General features: G+C 47.9%; 1 protein-coding gene across 2 annotated transcripts in view; it reads left to right on the top strand.

Annotated features, from left to right (window-relative positions):
- The first annotated feature begins 758 nt into the window (after positions 1 to 758).
- Positions 759 to 19,681, top strand: part of MYO1D (myosin ID) — a 370,077-nt gene continuing 351,154 nt past the window's right edge. For both annotated transcript variants that reach the window (XM_047756630.1, XM_047756631.1), the window contains exon 1: positions 759 to 1,179. In XM_047756630.1, coding sequence (XP_047612586.1) covers positions 1,085 to 1,179 — 95 coding nt within the window. In that variant the 5' untranslated portion in view covers positions 759 to 1,084. The remainder of the gene's footprint in view (positions 1,180 to 19,681) is intronic.

A 19,681-nucleotide genomic window follows, 5' to 3' on the forward strand; every position in this document is an offset into this window, starting at 1 on the left:
TGCAAGGCAGGACCATAGCTCCTTGGTGAGTGCTAAGGGGTTCTGGAGAAGTTCAGGTCACAGTCCTATGCTCAAGAAGCCTACAATAATCCCAGGGAGATGATACATACATAGATTAAAAACTTAATATAAGGTAATGTTTGATGACATGCTCAGGTGAGAAGGAGGGAAAAATAGATCATGGAACACCGGAGGAGGAGGAGAGCAGGGCTCATAAGTCAAATGATCTAGATGAAATTGCAGCTTCCCCTTTTCCTAGCCATGCGGCGAGTTTACTCACGTCCTTTAGGTCCCTTAGAAAAGCTCTGGACACTTTTTGTAGACCCAACATGTTACTATGTCTCAGTCTGAGCGTGAACCATCATTTTAAGGATGAGAGGGTGTGAGCAGAATTGCAGAAGAGGGCTTCGCGGCAGGACAGAATCCGAATGAGTTATCCACTGGACAAGCTCCATGAGTTACTTCTGTAACTTTGCTGGCATCTACCAAGCACAGGCGGAGGCGACAATGCTGGAAACTTGATTCCACCCACCCTCCTACGTCCGCACTCCTTGGCACCGCCCCTGAGCTACCAGCGCCGGCCCCCAGGGGGCGCTGCCGCCCCGCAGCGGAGGCCCGGCCTAGAGCGCGCCCCCGCCGGCCGCCCCGCGCGTGCGCGCGGCCCAGGTGAGGAGGCGGTGGCCTGAGCCGCGGCGGGGGCGGCTCTCGGCGGCGGGGCGGGGCGGAGGGGCCGGGGCGGGGCGGGGCGGGGGCGGAGCGGGTGGCAGCGGGGCCGGGGGCCAGACCAAGGCCAGAGGCGGGACCAGCCGCCGCCGTCTCGGTCTTGTCCCGTCCCCAACAGTGCCGGGCAGCCGCCACTGGAGAAGCGGAAACTGCAGGGTGCGCCGCGCCGGCCCAGAGCGCGCCGAGGAGCAGCCGGGCCGCCTCCGTCCCGTCCAGACCCATCGAGAGGCCGCGGAGCCCCCTTCCCCGCGCCCCGCCCCGGCACTGCCCGAGCTCGCCGCGCGCCCCCGGACCGACCCCCGCCGCCCGAGCGCGCCCACCTGAGCCCATCCGTGCCCACCTGAACCCGTGCGCCGGCGCCATGGCGGAGCAGGAGAGCCTGGAGTTCGGGAAGGCGGACTTCGTGCTGATGGACACCGTCTCCATGCCCGAGTTCATGGCCAACCTCCGGCTCAGGTGAGGGCGGAGCGGCTGTGCGCACTGGCGCGAGCCTGCGCTTTCCCGAGAGGGGGAGCCCCTGCGGTGCGGCCGGGTTGGGGGTGTCCCGGGTGCGCAGAGCGGGAGGGATGGAGTGCGGCCGTGGGGTGTCCAGGGTCCATTGAGCCCGATATCTGAGAGCACGCCCTGGGGTGCGGTCGCATTGGAGTGGAAGGGGCGTGCCGAGCTCCTGGGCTGCGCCTTCCAGAGGGGGAGGGGGGGTGTCCTAGGGTGCTGTCCCGACAAGGGTAGGGGGGGATCAGGGGCGTGCCGAGCTAGAGGCTGCGCTTGGAGCCCGGCAGGCTGGTGCCCTGCCCCAGGTAAATGATGTGGGCGGGCCGGGTGACCTAATGGAAACAAAAGTAAAGGGAAATAAAAACTTTCGGGAGAGTCGCGGCGGCCCCCAGGCCCTGGGAAGAGGGAAGGGTTGTTCTGGAGAGAGGCTGGGGTCTCATCCCGGTTTCACCCTTGATTCTTTTTCTCTTGATTCTTTTTCTGCTTTATTAATTTATTTATTTCCTGGCGTGGTTCCATCGCGTCATTCAGGATGCTAGGGAATGATCCCTGAGCTGTCTGTTCCGGGATACTGGTTATTTTGTAGTTACTCTCTCAACGTAATTAGACACGTTTCCAGACATCGAAGAGACGGCTCTGCTTGCCAGTGCCAAGATAAACTGTCTGAATTTGACAAGGCATTCATGGTTTCGGTTTTTTTCGAGGAGTGTGGACGGAGCTCTTGTGTTACTGACATCCTTGAGAATGCAGTCACAACTCAGCGCTCCGGAATGGGCGTCCAGGACGATATCTGTTTTAGAAAGGCTTCTCCATATGATTATTTCACTCCTGATGGAGTACTACGTAAGCAGAGCTTGAAAGTGGGTTGACTTTTTGGTTTTGTTTTTTTTTTAAAGAAAACATTACAGTAAGTGGAGTTTCCACATAGCCGAGTTTTTGGGGGTGTGTGTGTTTCCTGAAGGTTCTGGCCCCATTTCTGGTAGGGTTTCTAGCTGCATATCACTCCATAAGCTCATAAAGTGAAAATCTTCATCTAGGTTTGGGTGCTTCACTAACCCCACTTGTTAGTGTTAACTTTAAGAACTTTAACCTGTTAATAACTTTAAGCAATGTTAACTTGTTAACTTTAAGAATTTCGAAACCTTTAATCTTTGAAATTGCAACCCCCATAGCCTTCACCTGCTCTTGGTCAGGTCTCATTATGCCCCAGAGTAAAGAGCAGGGGCACAGACCTGAGGTCTACACCTGCCTGCCACAGGTGACCTTGAGCCAGTGAGGATGTGTGTGAATTTGTAAAATAATCTCTAAGAGTTTCCAGCACTTACATCCTTTTTTTGCTTTCCGCTCTCATTGGTCGCAAAGTCTTTACATGTGCGTCTTGAATCTTAGGAGCAATTGTGGAGCCTGATGAAGCTCAGGAGAGTGCTTTGCAGTTGAATTCTGCATCGTGCAGGGTACTCCCTGAGCTAAGGTGAGAGGGTCCTAAGACCTATCAGGTGTGTCCTTGCCTCTCGAAGAGGTGGCCTGTTGATGGAGACAGGGGGCAAGGTGAAAGTGTCCAGTGTTGTAAATAACCGGTCAAGAAAACAGCAGAAGAGTTCAGCTTCGGAGAGCTCAGATGATTCTCTGCCGAGTTGTCGTATAAACTAATTGTTCTGGAAGTTCAGCAGAGGGAGAGCGGCCTTAGGCTGGCTCAGACACACAGTCCAGAGGAGGGGTGGAGAGGCGGTGCAGAGGATGGGTAGGAATTGTGTAGGTGGTGAACATTCCAGGTGGATAAAGTGGCCGAGAGCAGAGGGGTGGAGGCTTAAAGGCTGACTCTGTTTGCGGGGAGGGGAAGGAGTGGGTGTTGGGGAGTCGCAGGAGTAATCACCAGCTCTCATTAGCAGGACCCTTGGCTGATGCCCAGGTTTCTAGCTTTCCCTTTATACCCCATCCCCAGGTCAGTAGGATCTTGATGTTGCAGGTGTCTCACCTGTGTGTGCTCTCTCCACCCCTCTGAGAATTGGCAGCACGTCTCAGCACACAGGTTCTGTGACGGTTCGTGATTTCCCTCTACGTCGGGGGCAGCTGGTTCCCGGGAGTGGTCAACACAGCCCCAGCCAAGGGCAGCAGAGTCCCTGCCTCCTCCCCAGCTCTACATCCTGACGCCTGGGAAGCAGGCCTCTCATGATAGTTTGAACTTCCTGTCACCGTGATGGCGCTTCCGACCCGTCCAGTGTTGAGCTGTATGAGCGACGGGGCTCCTGCTCTTATGCCCCTTGGGCATCTGTTGCCCTTCGCAGAAAGTGACCAGAAACCCATTGCAGATCATTTTCATCTCCTGGAACACAGGTGGTTGGTCCACACTGGGTGTATGTGGACGGTGGTATAGAGGCCAAGTTTGAGTGTGTTTCACCTCTCAGTGGATATGGACACATCATTCCTGCTTTCCCCAAGCTGCGGCTTCTCCTCTCCCTCCCTTCCGGAATGTTCCATCTTCTGCTGTCTGTCTGGCTCTCCTGCAAGGCCCTTTCCCTCCATTGATGGGCTGTAACATGCAATTAGGCTACCATTGCTTCAGGGGTCTGTGTCATCCAAGCTGAATTTTAATTTTCCCAGCAGCAGCACCCAACAGCATTTTGCTGGCCACAGAGTGCATTCCTCGTGACAACACTTTCTGTAGAGAGAAGGAAAAAAAAAAAAAAAGGAAGTTTCAGTTGCTTTATTTTATTTTATTGAAGGTTTTGTGACATTGTCCATTTAGAATTCTCTTTTTTTGCTACTAGTCTGGCCTTCTTCCCCCCCCCCACCTTGGGTACAAGCTTTATTTTTAGACATCTGCTACAATTGATGTCACTTTCCCCTCATTGTTATTATTTGTACAAAGCGCCGTAGGCTTGTGTCTGTGTGGGTGAGTCTGGCAGAGGCAAGGCTCGGAGGGTGATGTGGATCCGTGAGAGTTAGTGATCTGAGGAGTTGGCATTTGTGTTGTTTACCCTGGCACCAGCAACTGCTAGGATCTTGAGGACCCCCTCTCTCCCTCCTAGAAGTCTCTTGCTAGGGGGATTTGTTCTGTTTATTTGTTTTTCCTTTTGGTGGAGGCGGAGGTGTGGGCGGTTTGGCTGGTGGTGCCTCACTCCACTTCCAAAGGGTCTGATGAAGCAAGCTTCCCGCACAAGGACCTCCTGCCTCCGTGGTGCCTGCCAGCACCCCCTGCAGGGCCACCTGAAGCCCCACCAGCAGCATCCTCACCCTGCCCTTTCTTTCGTAGCCACTTCCTTTTCAGACCTGGAGCCCTCTGGTCCCTTTTCTCTTTCCTTGGGCCATTCATGGACTTGAGTCCTAACACAGTCAACCTCGGCTTTGCACCCTCGCTCGCAGTGAGAGTCCCGCCAGGCCGCGCTGAGCATCTGGCCCTCATGGAGCTCTTGCTCAGCCATGCTCGTGGAAGGAGGGATGCGAGCTGCCGCTCGGTGTAGGCTCGGGCTCAGGACACTGGCCCCGAGTCAGGTGCTTTTCATGTCACAGGACGAGGAAACCCACCTTAGGTGTCCAGTGTCTAACTTTGTTGGTTCCAGTTTTGAGACCAAGGCATCTGCGGAGTCTGGTGTCTTGGCTCTTTGGACATTTAATTTGTCCTCTTTTCTTACTGGTTTTTCTTGTCCATAAAAGCAGCTGTTTGGAGCACTGCGTTTGTCACCTTTGATCTAATACAGCATGTCTTTTATACCTTTGCTTAGACCGGGCTTTCCTCAACCCTGGCACTGGTGGCATTGAACCCGGGTCATGCTTTGAGGTGGGAGGCTGTCCTGTGCGTTGCAGGATGTTGAGCAGCATCCTTGGCTTCTACCCACCACATGCCAGTAGCACCCCTCCCCTCCCCCTTATGACAGCCAAAAATGTTTCCAGATGTTGCCAAAAGTCCCCTCGGGGAGGGGGGCAAAATTGTCCCTAGTTGAGAACCACTGGCCTGGGCTGTTCTCACTCCCTGGAATGTCCTCCTCTTTCCCTCCTCTCTGCCCTCATTCCCTGCCTGTCACTCTCTCACTCATCCTGTGAGACCAGTTCTGAGGTCTTTCCCAGTCCTCCAAGGCAGGGGTTAACTGGACCAAACCCCTGCTCCCAGGATCCACGGGCACTTGGCCATAACAGTGAGAGGACTGACCACCTTACCAACCCTGTTGTGTGGTTGGTCTCTGCACACCTGCCCTCCTGCTGCCAAACGGTGAGACCCTCAAAGCCAGGGAGCCCGCCCAGCGGTGCCTCCAGCTGTGTGTGCCTTTGAAACTCACACAGTTGGGCAGAGGGCACCGTCTCTAAGACAAAGAAGGTGAATGAATGCCAGTGAGATGCACGGCTTTTGCGGGGGCCAATGCAAGTGCGTGGCTATGGAGCACACCTACCTCCTGGCCTCTTGTGTTCTCTGTCGTGCCACAGAATTGGGCACCTCTGTGTCTGATATATTTTAGGATGAGTGAACCAAGCCATCACATGTTGGCTGATTATTCTTCAGCCCACAGAACTCTTAACTTTAAAGAAGTACCCAAGTGTCTGAATATTATACTTGTTGTAATACAACTTAACTGTGTTGGGGGCAGGAGGCATGAGTTACAGAATTAGTAGAAAGGCAGGGAATGTGCCCACGCACGCGCACTCCGCGCACAGCCTCTCTGCTCTTTCTCTGCGGCGCTTTGGTCATTTGGAAAATTAGGTAGGACAGGGGGTCCCTCCTGCTTGCTGGGGCCACACCTTAGATACTCTGCTGCTCTTCAAGCACATGTCCCTCCATGACTGGTTCAGAGGTCTTGTTCAAAGCAGCTGTCATTAGCTTTATGGGAGAGGTGAATGGCACACTACATCTTTTTGGCTTGTGCGTGACATTCTTTGGCAACCACTTTTAAAGGCCTTTGGAAAAGGACAGTTTGCTCTGGTCCTGTTTTGCACATTGGCTGCATATTGGGACAAAAAAAAAAAAAAGAAAAGAAAGAAAGAAAATTTGGGTTTCGGAGCTGCCATTTGGAGTGAATCACCCGTCCGTCTTGTTTCCTTTCCGACTCCGTGACAGATTTCCAAGACTATTTTTATTCGGGGGTCATTTGTTGACCCTGGAGACTTTTGCTGAATTTAGCTCCAAACAGAGCCAGATGTGGGTGGACTCGAGTGCTCAGAAGCTGCTACTGGTGCGTCTCATCACAGGTCCTGAAGGGCTTCACTCCTACGTTAAAAGAGCAGCTCTGGTTTTTTGCTTAACTTGGAGACGAAAATGGGGAATCTGGTATAGATAGAAGCGTGTTTGTTTAATGACTCATGTGTAAGTTGTCAGCGTGGTGAATTATCCTAATGTGGAGAGCTGTTTGCTGACATTTTCACTGAAGTCAGAGCCAGCTCAGCAAAAAGGACCAGCCTCATTTTACGATAACTCTCTGGCCTCCTTTGCCCAGTTGCTGTTGGGACTGGATTGGGCCACGTGTCATGGCCCAACCACTGCCGAGCCCACTGAGTGGGATCTGCCATTAGCAGTGGCTACAGCCTGACTCACTAGGTTACCTGTGGATGAGCCTCACTGCCAGCCTGTCCAAGAGTCCACTAGAGGAGTTCCTAGTGGCACAATGGGTTAAGAACCTGCCTGCAGTGGCTCCGGTCACTGTGGAGACTCAGGTTCAATCCCTGGCCTGGAGCAGTGGGTTAAAGGATCCAGTACTGCCTCAGCTGTGGTGTAGGCCAAAGCTGCTCAGATTCATTTTCTGGCCCAGGAACTTCCATATGCTGCTGGTGCAAGCATTTAAAAAAAAAAAAAAAAAAGCTATATTCATGAATGGGTTCAGAGGGTAACAGCAGTTTTAAATATGCATTTCCAGCATTTTTTTTTTTTTTTTTTGCCTATTCCGTTCCTTGGTCGAGATGACAGTTTTATTTCCTATGGGTGCCAGCTCCCTTCAGTTCACCAGCTCTGTAATTACTGGGTAGACCTCTTAACAGAACAGTGTTTCCCAAACTTTAGTTTTTGGCATTTATGGCAAGAAGAAAGGAGAGTAGTGCGTGCTTGCAGCAGGGAGCAGTGGGGAGACCACAGGCTTTGAGATCTGACTGACCAAGTTCGAATCCCAGCTTCACTGCAATTCTTGTTCACATGCTGCCTTAAGGTAAGGTAACTTCCCTAAGTCTCAGTTTCCTGCTCTGGAAAATGATCGCCTCTTAGGGTTCCTGGGATGAATCCCATGATGTGTAGAAAGTGCCTGGATGGTGCTTGTACCTAATTCTCTCTCAGCTAATGTCACCTCTGTTCTTGAATCCTTCCCAAATGGCCTCGCCTCCCTGCCCTGACTGTCGCAGCTGAAGAGCTGGCCAGTTTCCTTCCTCCTTCCTCACGAAGACAGAATCGTTTGTTTTGGCTTTGTTTGGAGGGCAAGGAGGAAGAGTATTCTAGAAAGGGTGAGCATTCCCTAGTGGAGAAAGCAAAAGCATTCGAGGTAAACAGATCTGGCCTTTAATCCTGTCTCTGTCCACTTAACCGCCACCCACATGGCCTTGCACAACTCGCTTAGCCTCCCTGAGCCTCGGCTTGTTCATCTGTAAAGATGCTATGTTACTGCGAATCAGACAACTGTAAAAGACCCAGCGTGGTACCCCAGCCTAGGAGATGCTCACTAGATGGTCCTCTTTCTCTCCTCCCCATCTCCCCTCAGTGCAGCCCTGTGGACTGACTAAGTGCCCTTGCTGGTCCCAACTCTTCCCGTAATCATCCCACTGCGCACCCTCGGAACCCTGTTCCCTCCAGAGTTCCTACTATTTAGTGTCTGAAAACTGTTTTAAACCCTTTGGAAAAGGAGATCAGCTGTTCATGTTATTCATAAATACTCCAGATATTTTATTCTTTGTGTCCCCTGTTCTCTGCTTTCATGAAGGTGGATGACTAAATTAGTGCCTGAAGTCCCCAAGCACCACAGCCGGGTAATGAACTTCGAGTAGAGTCTTCCCCCCCCCCCTTTTCTTTAAGGGCTGAACATGCAGCACATGGAAGTTCCCAGGCTAGAGGTTGAATTGGAGCTACAGCTGCTGGCCTATTACCATAGCCACAGCAATGTGGGGTCTGAGCTGCATCGACAACCTAGACCACAGCTCATGGCAACACCGGATCCTTAACCCACTGAGTGAGGCCAAGGATCACACCCACATCCTCATGGACTCTATGTCAGGTTCTTAACCTGCTGAGCCACAACAGGAACTCCTCTCTCTCTCTTTTTTAAAATCTGTAACTTAATTAACTGTAAGCCTTATGTACCTTTAATAGAACTCCCTGGCTTTAAAGCTAACAACCACTTGAATTCTTGCTTATGTGTTTATCCCTCTGTCGGCCACCTTGGTGGGGGTTACTTTTTAAAAAGGCACTCTTTGTGGAATAGCTTAATAGGGAGTAAAAGATACCTTAAGAAGTGAATCAATGGGAAGTAGAGTATGATTGAGCCAAAATGAGCATTGCAGAGGAGCCACTGTTTTAATGGGCTTCCTAGAGAGAAGGACTCAAGGCACCATATTTTTAAAAACAACACGGCTGATGACCGTGTAATTAAGTGTTGTATATACGTTATGAGCGAGTTCTCCGGGAATTCAGAAAAAGCCAAAGTGGGGTCGGTAGTGCTCTGGGGAAGAGGTAGAATGTGGGCAGATCCTTGTTGGATGGCGAGTCTCGTTGGGAAGCATCCTTTCACCTGGGCCCTGTTGTCCAGCACCAGCCCAGCTTCCTTCTCTCCCCTCTCTCGGCACGAGGGGGCTGGCCATGCTGCTCGCCAGCTTCCGAAAATACCCCCCCCCAAATGTCTGTACTGTTTTCATTCTTATCTTAGGCGGCCCCCAACTAGAAATGGAGTCAGGCTGATCAGAATCCTCTTACAAAGTCAGAGATGTGTAATGCAGCCCAGGCGTGTGGGGTGAATCTGCTCCAGCCTTTCTTTCTCAGGCCTTCATGAGGTCCATTAGGAGGATGAACGGAACCCTTCCTTTCTGAGCACTGATTGGGTAACTGAGGGATGAGCAGACCTGAGATGGAGAACTGGGCTCTCCTGGGAAGGGATGGGTAGGAGTTAGCATGAGCCGGGTTTACTTTTGGGGAGGCAGACTCTGAGCACAGAGAGGGGGTGCCAGAGAAAGGCTTGGCTCAGCTGAAAAGTCTGTGGCTTATCTTTGGGCCTAAACAAAAATTTTCCCCTTCCTTTATCTCATGCCTAATTACAAAACTTGGAAGACTCAGCCCCAGACTGTGTGGTGAATACTGTGGTCATTCCATTGAGGGTTAGAAACCTGTGAGCCAGACGCTGACCATGGCTTTCAGTCTTTCTTGGTGAAACGGAATGGTCCCCTTTTGGAAAGTAGACCATTTTATTATTATTATTATTATTATTATTATTATTATTATTATTATTATTATTATTATTATTGTCTTTTGCCTTTTTAGGGCTGCACCCACAGCTTATGGAGGTTCCCAGGCTAGGCGTCTAATCGTCTAATCAGAGCTGTTGCTGCAGGCCTACACCTCAGCCACAGCCACATGGAATCTGAGCTTCATCTGTGACCTACACCATAGCTCACGGCAATGCCGGATCCTTAACCCACTGAGAGACGCCAGGGATCAAACCCGCAACCTCCCGGTTCCTAGTTGGATTCGTTTCCGCTGCGCCACGAAGGGAACTCTGAAAGTAGACATTTTAGAGTAAAGGGTTCTGATAAGTGACTTTAATGGATAGAGAAGGGATTCAAGAGACTCAGCTGGTTCCTTCTTTGTGCTTGGCCCATCTTCCGGTCTCCCCCTTGTCCCAGCCTCACCCCTGAAGATATGGCAGTTTGTTTTGCAGACGCAGCTGCTCACATGGGCATAGTTACTGTCAACAAGGTCGTCTTCATGCCCACATTTCTGCTCCTTGGTGCCCCGTGGAAATGGCTGTCACCTTAGGGAGATGAAAACCCTAACTCCAGTAAATCTACTTTGCTTTAATAAAAAGATCGTTGACTGCTGAGTGTAGCTTTTTCTGAAAAAGACATAGGTCAGGAGTTCCCATCGTGGTGCAGTGGTTAACGAATCCGACTAGGAACCATGAGGTTGCGGGTTCGGTCCCTGCCCTTGCTCAGTGGGTTAACGATCCCGAGTTGCCGTGAGCTGGGGTGTAGGTTGCAGACGCGGCTCGGATCCCGCGTTGCTGTGGCTCTGGCGTAGGCTGGTGGCTACAGCTCCGATTCAACCCCTAGCCTGGGAACCTCCATATGCCGTGGGAGTGGCCCAAGAAATAGCAACAACAACAACAAAAGACAAAAGACAAAAAAAAAAAACAAACAAAAACAAAACAAAACAAAACAAAAAGACATAGGTCAATTCACAGCTCTTAAAGAAAAAAAAAAAAACCCAAACTTTTGGAATCAGTGAAAAAAATACATCAAGAAACAAAAACAGCTTTGCTTTCTCTGGTCTCCGTTTATCTCCCACAGTCATATTACGAAGACTTGGCAGGGAAAATTACCACTTAGATACACCAGGGTGCTGTAAGCGCCAGAAGCAAATGAATGAGTCAAAAAACGGCTTCATCTAAAACAATGAAGCAAACACCAAGAGAAACTCAAACAGTTTTTCCCCCTCTGACCACAAAGTCCGCTTTGAGTAACGTGTACAATACAGGACCATCCGTGGCGGGGTCCGGGCGATCCCCAAGGGCTCTGTCTCGGACCGAGGCTTTGTGTTCAATATAAAGTCGAGAAAAATGTCATAGTCAATTAAACAAAAAAGTCAAGCTCCACTAAAAAAAAAAAAAAAGCTTACATTTCCTTTGGACCACCCTAAAATGGGCCATGTTTCAGTCTGGGCATTTATGGCATCTAGGTCATTGACCATGTATTGTAAGAATGGTCTTTTGAGAATGAGGTTGCCTTAGCCTGATTCTGCTGTCCTAGCTTATGTTCCTTGTAATTAAGAAGAAAATCTTTTTTGAAGTCCTCAAAAGAATAAGGTAGAACTAGGAGGAGGTTTTTATTGCCGTCACCCTGTGCTGTCAGGCCACCTTGTGTCCTAACCCCTCATCTCCAGGACCCCAGGGCCACATTATCTTCTTTATCTCCCAAGGCTTATCTCCAGGGGGTAAGAACAACATGTTTTCACTTCTATCAATGAATGAATACATGAGTGCATAATAGTTCCACATCTTTGATTCCTGCCTGAACTATGCACTTTGTTTTATTTTGTATATTTATATAATCCGATTTTTCTGTTGTTGTAACTCCCATTTGTGGCAAGAAAATAAAACTACTCTTGGGGGAGGAAAAAAAAGGACTGATATATATATATATGATATATATGTCTACCTGTGAAATTATTTAATACTGATTTGCTTATTTATTTACTGCTTATTTTATACATAGTATATAGTATAAAATACATAGCATAAGTGTATTTTATACTATAAATTATATGCTATGTATATTATACTATGTATATCTATTTATACACATAGATATGTATATATGTGTGTGTATATGTGTATGTATATGTATATTATACATATGCAAACATAGGTACATGTGTGTATGTGTTTTATACTATATATTGTGTATATTATATGTAAAATATACTATAGCTGCTTATTTATTTTATACATAGTAGTTTGTATCTCAATCTCTACACCAGTTTCCCTCTCCCCACTGGTTAACCACTGGTTTGTTCTCCATCTCTGCGACCAAGGAATTTTTTTGTTTGCGAAGAAATGCTGTCACATTGAAAGGACAGTTTGAAAACCACTCTTGTAGGTAGTTGTTTTCCAGATGGCTTTTATCCTCACAGACACAAAATTGGAAAGATTTCCAACAAAAATGATTTGAAAAGTGGCAGTGCAGTGGGATATAATGAGCAAAGGAAATATTTCAGTTATCTGAACTTAAACATGGACAGACTCTACACTGTCTGACCTCAACTAAAAATTTAATTAGTTCTTTGAGCCTCTATGGCTCATTCCTAAAATGGGACTGATCCCTCCGTTACCAGATTATTTCATTAATGAGGTCATGGGTGGGTCGTTTGTTGTTCTGAACGTATTAAGGGTGCTCAGATGTTAATGCTCTTTGATTTTTGTTTCCTTAAGCAGAATAGAGGGAATGTCACTTTTTTCCTAAGGGACTTAGAGCATGATGACCACAGTCAGGAGCAGTTGTTTTCATGCCTTTGGGATTTGTTGGGATACGTGTAATGTTTTGTTCCATACCAAACTCATCTGAACAGTTTCCCATCTGAGAGTCTAGGGTTAGGTTTCTGGAGTTTCTTTCAATGAGCCTCCCTGTGAATTCTCTGTCCCCTCCTAAGCTGCACATCTAGTCTGCTCTGGTACTAGCTGGTGGAAGGGAACAAGGAAGGGGGTGATGAGTTCTAATGAAGATGGAGGGGTTGCCCTGGGTGTATCAGTCATAAGGTGTAAGGCTGCTGAGAGGCATGTTTTGGTTGCTTTGGTGTGTTTGGCCAGAAAGGCATGTGAAGCTAAGGCTGAGTTCTGAGTCAGGGGCAAGGAGCGACTTCACAACTTACTCCTGCCTGGTTGAACAAACCAACACAGGCTGCCTGGGTTTTTCCACACTTCTGCACCTTATGATTGCTCGTTGATGTGCAGGAGGCAGCAGCAATTGGCAGAACCTGTTACCATTTGCATCCCTGCCTCCTAGGTTCCTGGTTTATCTGAAACTTTGACTGAAAAGAAACCTGTTCTTGAACTTCTTTGGGTATCCTAGACTGGTGGTTCCCCAATTTGCCTTTGCAGCAGAATTACCCAGCTCTTACAATGTCCATATTCCTAGGACTCTACCTCCTGGAGATTCTGAGTTATTAAGCCTCCCTAATGCCCAGGTGATTCTCAGGTGTAGCCAGGTTAGGGACCCGGATCCTAGGCCCCTGGCCTCTCATCCACAGCTGTGTCCTGTTGAAGCTCTATGGGGTGTGACTGCAACGTGAGCTGACTGGTATGTCAGCAAATGTCTCATAACTTATCCAGATAACCAGTGTCCTTAGTCCTGTTGTGATTATTAAATCAAATATTTGATAGTCACTTTTTATTCTTCATCCTTCCACCACATTTTCTTTCACCCAATGATTATAGTTGTCCATTTTTAGCATACTGTGTATTATTTTTCTTTTTGCCACCAGATTCCCCATACCAAAAAAAAGTATAATTATGCCACCATTGTTAATATCTTGATATATTTCCTTATAATATTTTGTACTATATAAATGTATGTACTTTAAAATTTAGAATCCTTCTGCCTGGAAAAAAAATGCACTTTTGTAAACAGTTTTCTCAACATAATATCTTCAGCATTTTTTCATGTCCTTGAGTTGTCTTGGATAGTATGCTTGGCAGCCACGCCACCCTCCTTTGTTTCTGGGTGCGCAGGGGCCACCCAGACACACATGATTTCTTCTCCCCTGGAGGGGATGTACCAGCTGGGGAGACCTACAAATCTGGTAAACACCATGGGAATACTTGCAAGTGGTAATACATGCTGTGAAGGAAAGAGCCAGGCTTGATCGCAGGGGAAGTGGCAGTGGTATGTGTTTGTGCCACAGAGAATGCAGTTCACCAGGAAGTTGGCTTTTAGTGACATCAGAAGGAGGAGGAATCTGTGTGGGAGGGAGGCAGGTGTGGGGTAGGGAGCCAGAGAGGGAAGGGTGGGACAGGCTGGGCAGAGTGGATCCCTAGGGAGGGAGGGAGAGAGCGAGATAGCAACGACGGAGAGGTGGACCCTTGGTGTGTTTCAGAAACTGAAGGGAACCCAGTAAAACTGGAGTCTCCGGGCCGAGTGGGGCCAGGTGATGCTGGAGCACTAGTTGGGACCACACTTTGCAGAGGGCTCTGGGCATGAAGGGCTCAGACTTCCAGTGCCCTGGGAAGCCGCGAAGGGCCTCATGCGTCTTGCCATCATCCCTCGAGGTTGATAGCATGCTTTGAAGTATCTGGGCTTCCTTCTGCTGAGCTGCCAGAACTCTCCAGGTCTGGTACCTGCTCCGAATGTCTGTGTTTGTCAAATTGGTGCATGGAGGGGCGCGTTGGCAATGGCCCCTCTACACTTTTCCTTCAGCAGTAGTAAACACAGACACACACACTCACACTGCTGTCTCGATCTGTCGTATAACAAGGCTGCTTCTTGGAATAGGCAGCCCCAAAGTGGTGTTCTGTTGAAGTCAAGCGCAGTAATGACTAATAGGCTGCAGGTGATTTTTGGCAACCCGTTTTCGGAGTTTATGCCTCAAGCAATAGAAGGACTGTGAGCCATGAATTCCCTGATGAAAATCGCCTGAGTTGTATAATGCCAGAAGGGAACCTGGAAGGTGTACTCTCTGATGTACAGATATGTGAAGGTAGGAGCCCAGGAATTAGGTGATTTTTCTCCAGGATTCTTCAGTAGTCTAGTGGCCCAGTTGTTCCTGGAGCAAAGCACTCTGATAACCTAGCTCCTTAATTGTTCTGCTTCTCTCTTAGCTCCACTCTCTGTTGCTTTGTTATCAAGTAGCAGTATTTTAGCTTCAGGGTTTTTTTTTTTTTTTTCCTTTCCCCACTTAATACACCCTCACTTAAACAGATCTGAGCAGATTGAAACAATGAAAAAGCTACTAATGTGAAATAGGAAGTAAATCTCTAGTTCTCTACTGAAGGGCAACAGGTAAATACAAAGTAACGTTTTAGGGAGGCCGAAGACGAGGGTGTTGGTAGCCTGTCTTATGCATCAGCATCCACCTGGGCTCCAGAGAAAAAAGAGGGAACTTGGAGGTTCTGCTCTGGCTCATCCCACCTCCCCTGGAGGGCTGTGTCCTTCTCACTACTCCATCAGTGAAAATGCTGTTGGCTGCCACTACAAGAAAACCTGGCCAGACTGGCTTACACAAAAAGGGAAACACATTATCTCACACAGCCAGAAGTCAGTGATAAGAAAGGCTCTGGCCAGTCCTTAAGGGCTCTGGCTCCATGAGTCTGTGATTGTCTCAGCTCTCTCCTCCTCCTGGGGCTGGTTTCATCCTCACATGCGTTGAAGGTGCTTGCAGCAGTTCTGGGCATCTCCTCCAGACAGAGTAGCCTCCAAAGGAAAAAGTGGGAACCACCTGCTTGTCTTTACTTCTTTCTTAGGAGTCCCTAGAAGGCTTCCTTGTGTTTCATTGGTCTGTCTTGGCTCACGTGCAAATTACTAAACCCATCACTGGTTCTGAGGAATGTGGATCTCATGGCTGATTTAGGACACACATGGTTACGTTGAAGGGAGTAGATACCCCCCAAAAAATCAGATTCTTTTAGCGAATCTTAGGGAGGGAATAGGGTATTGAATAAGCAGCCAAGAACCTGCTCTAGGCACTTTAATAAGCTGTGAAATCGAATGGTGTTCATTCAGAAGGGAATGCGCAAGTGATGAGGGCACTTGAAACTAAGTCACTTAAGAATGATGGGGAGTTCCAGTCATGGCTCAGCGGAAACAAATCTCACTGGCATCTGTGAGGACACAGATTTGATCCCTGGCCTTGTTCCATGGGTTAAGCATCCAGTGTTGCCATGCATTGTGGTGTTAGTCACAGATGCGGTTCAGATCTGGCATGGCTGTGCTCAGTGGGTTAAGGATCCAGTGTTGTCGTGAACTGTAGTGTAGGCCATTGGCTACAGCTCCAATTCGACCCCTAGCCTGGGAACCTCCACATTCCCTGGGTGTGGCCCTAAAAAAAAGCCAAAAAATAAATAAAAATGATGGAAAGAATAAGACATAGGGCATGATAACTTTAATGTGTTTTCCAGAATCACCAAGCAATCCACTAGTTCTCGGTGGACACAGAGTATCTGACAGATTTAGTATGCACAATTCTGATATTCTCTACAGACCCTACAGGCTAAGGGCTCAGTCCCACAAGACTGCCCCCCCCCCACTTCAGACAGCAAGCACGATTTCAGGTTGTCACCTATATCTCTGACCAGTCAGCTGTAAATTGGAGGTTCCCATGACCCCTTCCTCAGATTTGGTTAATTGTGCTAGAGCGGCTCACAGAACCCTGAGAAATGTTTACTTCTGTTTACCAGGTTATTATAAAGGATACAGGTGAAGAGGTACATAGGCTGAGCTCTGGAAGCATCCTGAGCATAGGAGCGTCTGCCCATCCACACTAGGGATTATTATAGATCAAACTGAAAGAAAAAGGCCATGTATGTATTGGCCTGGACATATGCTATGATATGTATTTAATGATTTCATTGTTAATAAAGAGGTGAATGGCATCACATCCTGTTAAAACAAACAGATAAAAACCAAAAAGCCAAATGAGCCTGGAGGAGTTCCCATTGTGGCTCATTGGGTGAAGAACCCGACATAGTATCTGTGAGGATGTGGGTTTGATCCCTGGCCTTACTCACTGGGTTAAGGATCCAGCATTGCTGCGAGCTATGGTGTAGGACACAGACATGGCTTGGATTTGGCATTGCTGTGGCTGTGGAATATGCTGGCAGCCATAGCTCCGATTGGACCTTCCACATGCCACAGGTGCAGGTATAAAAAGAAGAAAGAAAGAAAAAAAAAAGAATGATTAGCCTGGAGCATCTTTTTATGCCAAAAACAAAGGAAGTCCTCAAAGAGTGATAGACAATGTATAAAGAATATACGAAAACCAGCTCAATGAGCTCTTTCTGGCTAAATCTGGGTCAGCTTGAGCATCCACTTGAAATAGGAAACCATGAGTCCATCCTTACATAAACGCATAGGTGAATAACTTGGAATTTGATGAGTGTCTCACTTAGTATCTCCCTATAACATACTCATTAATTGATGTCAAAGAAAAAAATGAGAAATTGTTGCAGTGGAGAAGCCTGGTAGATACAACCTAAGTCAAGTGATTGGAAGAAACGACATCAGCAATGGGACCAGTCAGATCACACATCACATTACAGATGCAGGGAGAACACAGCACCACATCTTTTGAGACATTCCTGCTAACGATGCATAACCCAGGCCTCGCTAGAGGAAACATCTGGCAAATTCAACTTGAAGGACCAAATAGCTATCATCTTAAAAAATGTCCCATGCATAAAGATCCAGGAAAGACTGAGGAATTCTTCTGGAATGATAGAGCAACCCACAGTCCGGCATTCTTCTCAACTGGATCGTTTTGCTATAAAGGATATTATTGAGACGTTGTGGTGGAATTTTAACGGAGTTTGTGAGTGTGTTGTTGGCAGATGTACTGTGTGTTAATTTCCTAATTTGGATGATTGCATTATGGTTGCAGAGGAGAGTGTCCCTGTGAGAAGGACGTAGGAATGGTGGCGAGGTACTGGGTCAGCAAGTTATTCTCAAGTTGTTCAGGAAGAAGGAAGGTACTTGCATGTTTTTGTTTTTTGGACTTTTTTTTTTTTTTTTTTTTGGTAAATTCAAGATTGCTTTTAAGAAAGCCAGGGGAAGGGGGCAGTAACTGCTACCTGGACATCAGGTGGGTTCCTAAAGGATGTCATCAGCCTCTGGTTGTGGGGATTCATTGAAATATAGGTAGTTCTATAATCATTGAAATATAGAAGCTCATGCACTGAGACTGCTGTGGATCTTTATGCACATCTGGAAAAATTGGTCTACATGGCCTCTGAAGTCCCAAATTATAGGATTCTGGGTGTCTCTATACATATTTTATTTTTATTTTTATGGCCGTACCTGCGGCACATGGAAGTTCCCAGGCTAGGAATCAGAGCTGAAGATGCAGGCCTTTGCCACAGCCACACTGATCTGAGCTGTGCCTTGTGGCAACACTGGATCCTTAAGCCAGTGAATGAGGCCAGGGATTGTACCCAGATTCTCACAGAGACAACATTGGGTCCTTAACCCGCTTAACCACAACAGGAACTCCTATACACATATTTAAAAGTAAGAGCTGAATTCATTAAATGATGTTCATGCCTTCAGATATTACACATCAAAGGGCATTGACCTCTTATACCAATCAGCAGGTGTTATTAAAACTCTTTGCTGGAGTTCCCATCGGGGCGCAGCAGAAACAAATCTGACTGGGAACCATAAGGTTGCGGGTTTGATGCTTGGCCTTGCTCATTGGGTTAAGGATCTGGCGTTGCCATGAGCTGTGGTGTAGGTCGCAGACGCGGTTCAGATCTGGCGTGGCTGTGGCTGGCAGCAACAACTCCGATTGGACCCCTAGCCTGGGAACCTCCATATGCTGCAGGTGCACCCCTAAAAGGATAAAAGACAAAAAAAAAAAAAACCTCTTTGCTAGAGACTGTATACTAAGGACTGTATATAACGCCCTACAAGAAAAGCTAGTCATGCAATTGGGTAACAAGGACATCGACGTAAGAAAGTGTAAGATGTCCATAAAGTAGTAATTAGTGAATAACCACATCATAGGTACCTAATATTCTACAGTTCCGACCAGGGGGATGTTTCTCTGAGCTTCAGTGATTAAGGAGGCCCTTTATAAGAGGTATGGGGTTGGGCTGGGTGTTGGAGCCTGAGTAAGGCTTCGGTATGCATCGAGTGAGAGTGGAGGGGGACCCCTTCATGGAAACGGCTCTGTGAAGGGGCACGGTGTGTCCAGGGACAGTGAGAGGACTGGTCTGACAGGTTCGGAGGGTTCCCCTAGGAGAACTCTGCTTTAAGTACAGTACAGTTTGGGAGATGGGACTGGCATCCATAAAAGGGGAAATGGGGAGGAAACTGATGAGTGGGACCTCAGGCGCTGGGTCAGAGGGGTTTTAATTAAATCCGTGCATTCGTTTCTCTCTCTTACTCCATTCAGTCCTATAAGTGTTACATGTATTATATGAATGTGAAACATTGTGTTCAGAGAGTGAAAGTGACTGTCTCAAAGTCACAGAGCTGATTGAAGAGGCAGTTTGAATCTGAAACCAGATTGGCCTCACTTCAAAGCCCATTCCCTTCCTTTACCACCTCTGCTCATTACACATGGGAAGGAATAGAGGGCAGTGATGAGTAGACCAGGGGTGCTGACTGGATTGTAGAATATTGGAAAAGGGGAATGTCTGTTGTCTATCAACAGAGAATTGGATAAAGAAGATGTGGTACATGGAGTTCCTATAGTGGCTCAGTGGTTAACGAATCCAACTAGGAACCATGAGGTTGCGGGTTCAATCCCTGCCCTTGCTCAGTGGGTTAAGGATCCGGCATTGCCGTGAGCTGTGGTGTAGGTTGCAGATGTGGCTCGGATCCGGCATTGCTGTGGCTGTGGCATAGGCCAGTGGTGACAGCTCCGATTGAACCCCTAGCCTGGGAACCTCCATATGCCATGGGAATGGCCCAAGAAATGGCAAAAACGACCAAAAAAAAAAAAAAAGTGATACATGTATTCAGTGGAATATTACTCAGCCATGAAAAAGAATGAAACCATGACATTTGCAGCAACATATAAATGGACCTAGAAATTGTCCTACTAAGTGAAGTGAGTCAGACAGAGAAAGACAAATATATGAGCTCACTA

Source organism: Phacochoerus africanus, chromosome 14 (assembly GCF_016906955.1).
Source record: "Phacochoerus africanus isolate WHEZ1 chromosome 14, ROS_Pafr_v1, whole genome shotgun sequence".
NCBI lineage: Eukaryota > Metazoa > Chordata > Mammalia > Artiodactyla > Suidae > Phacochoerus > Phacochoerus africanus.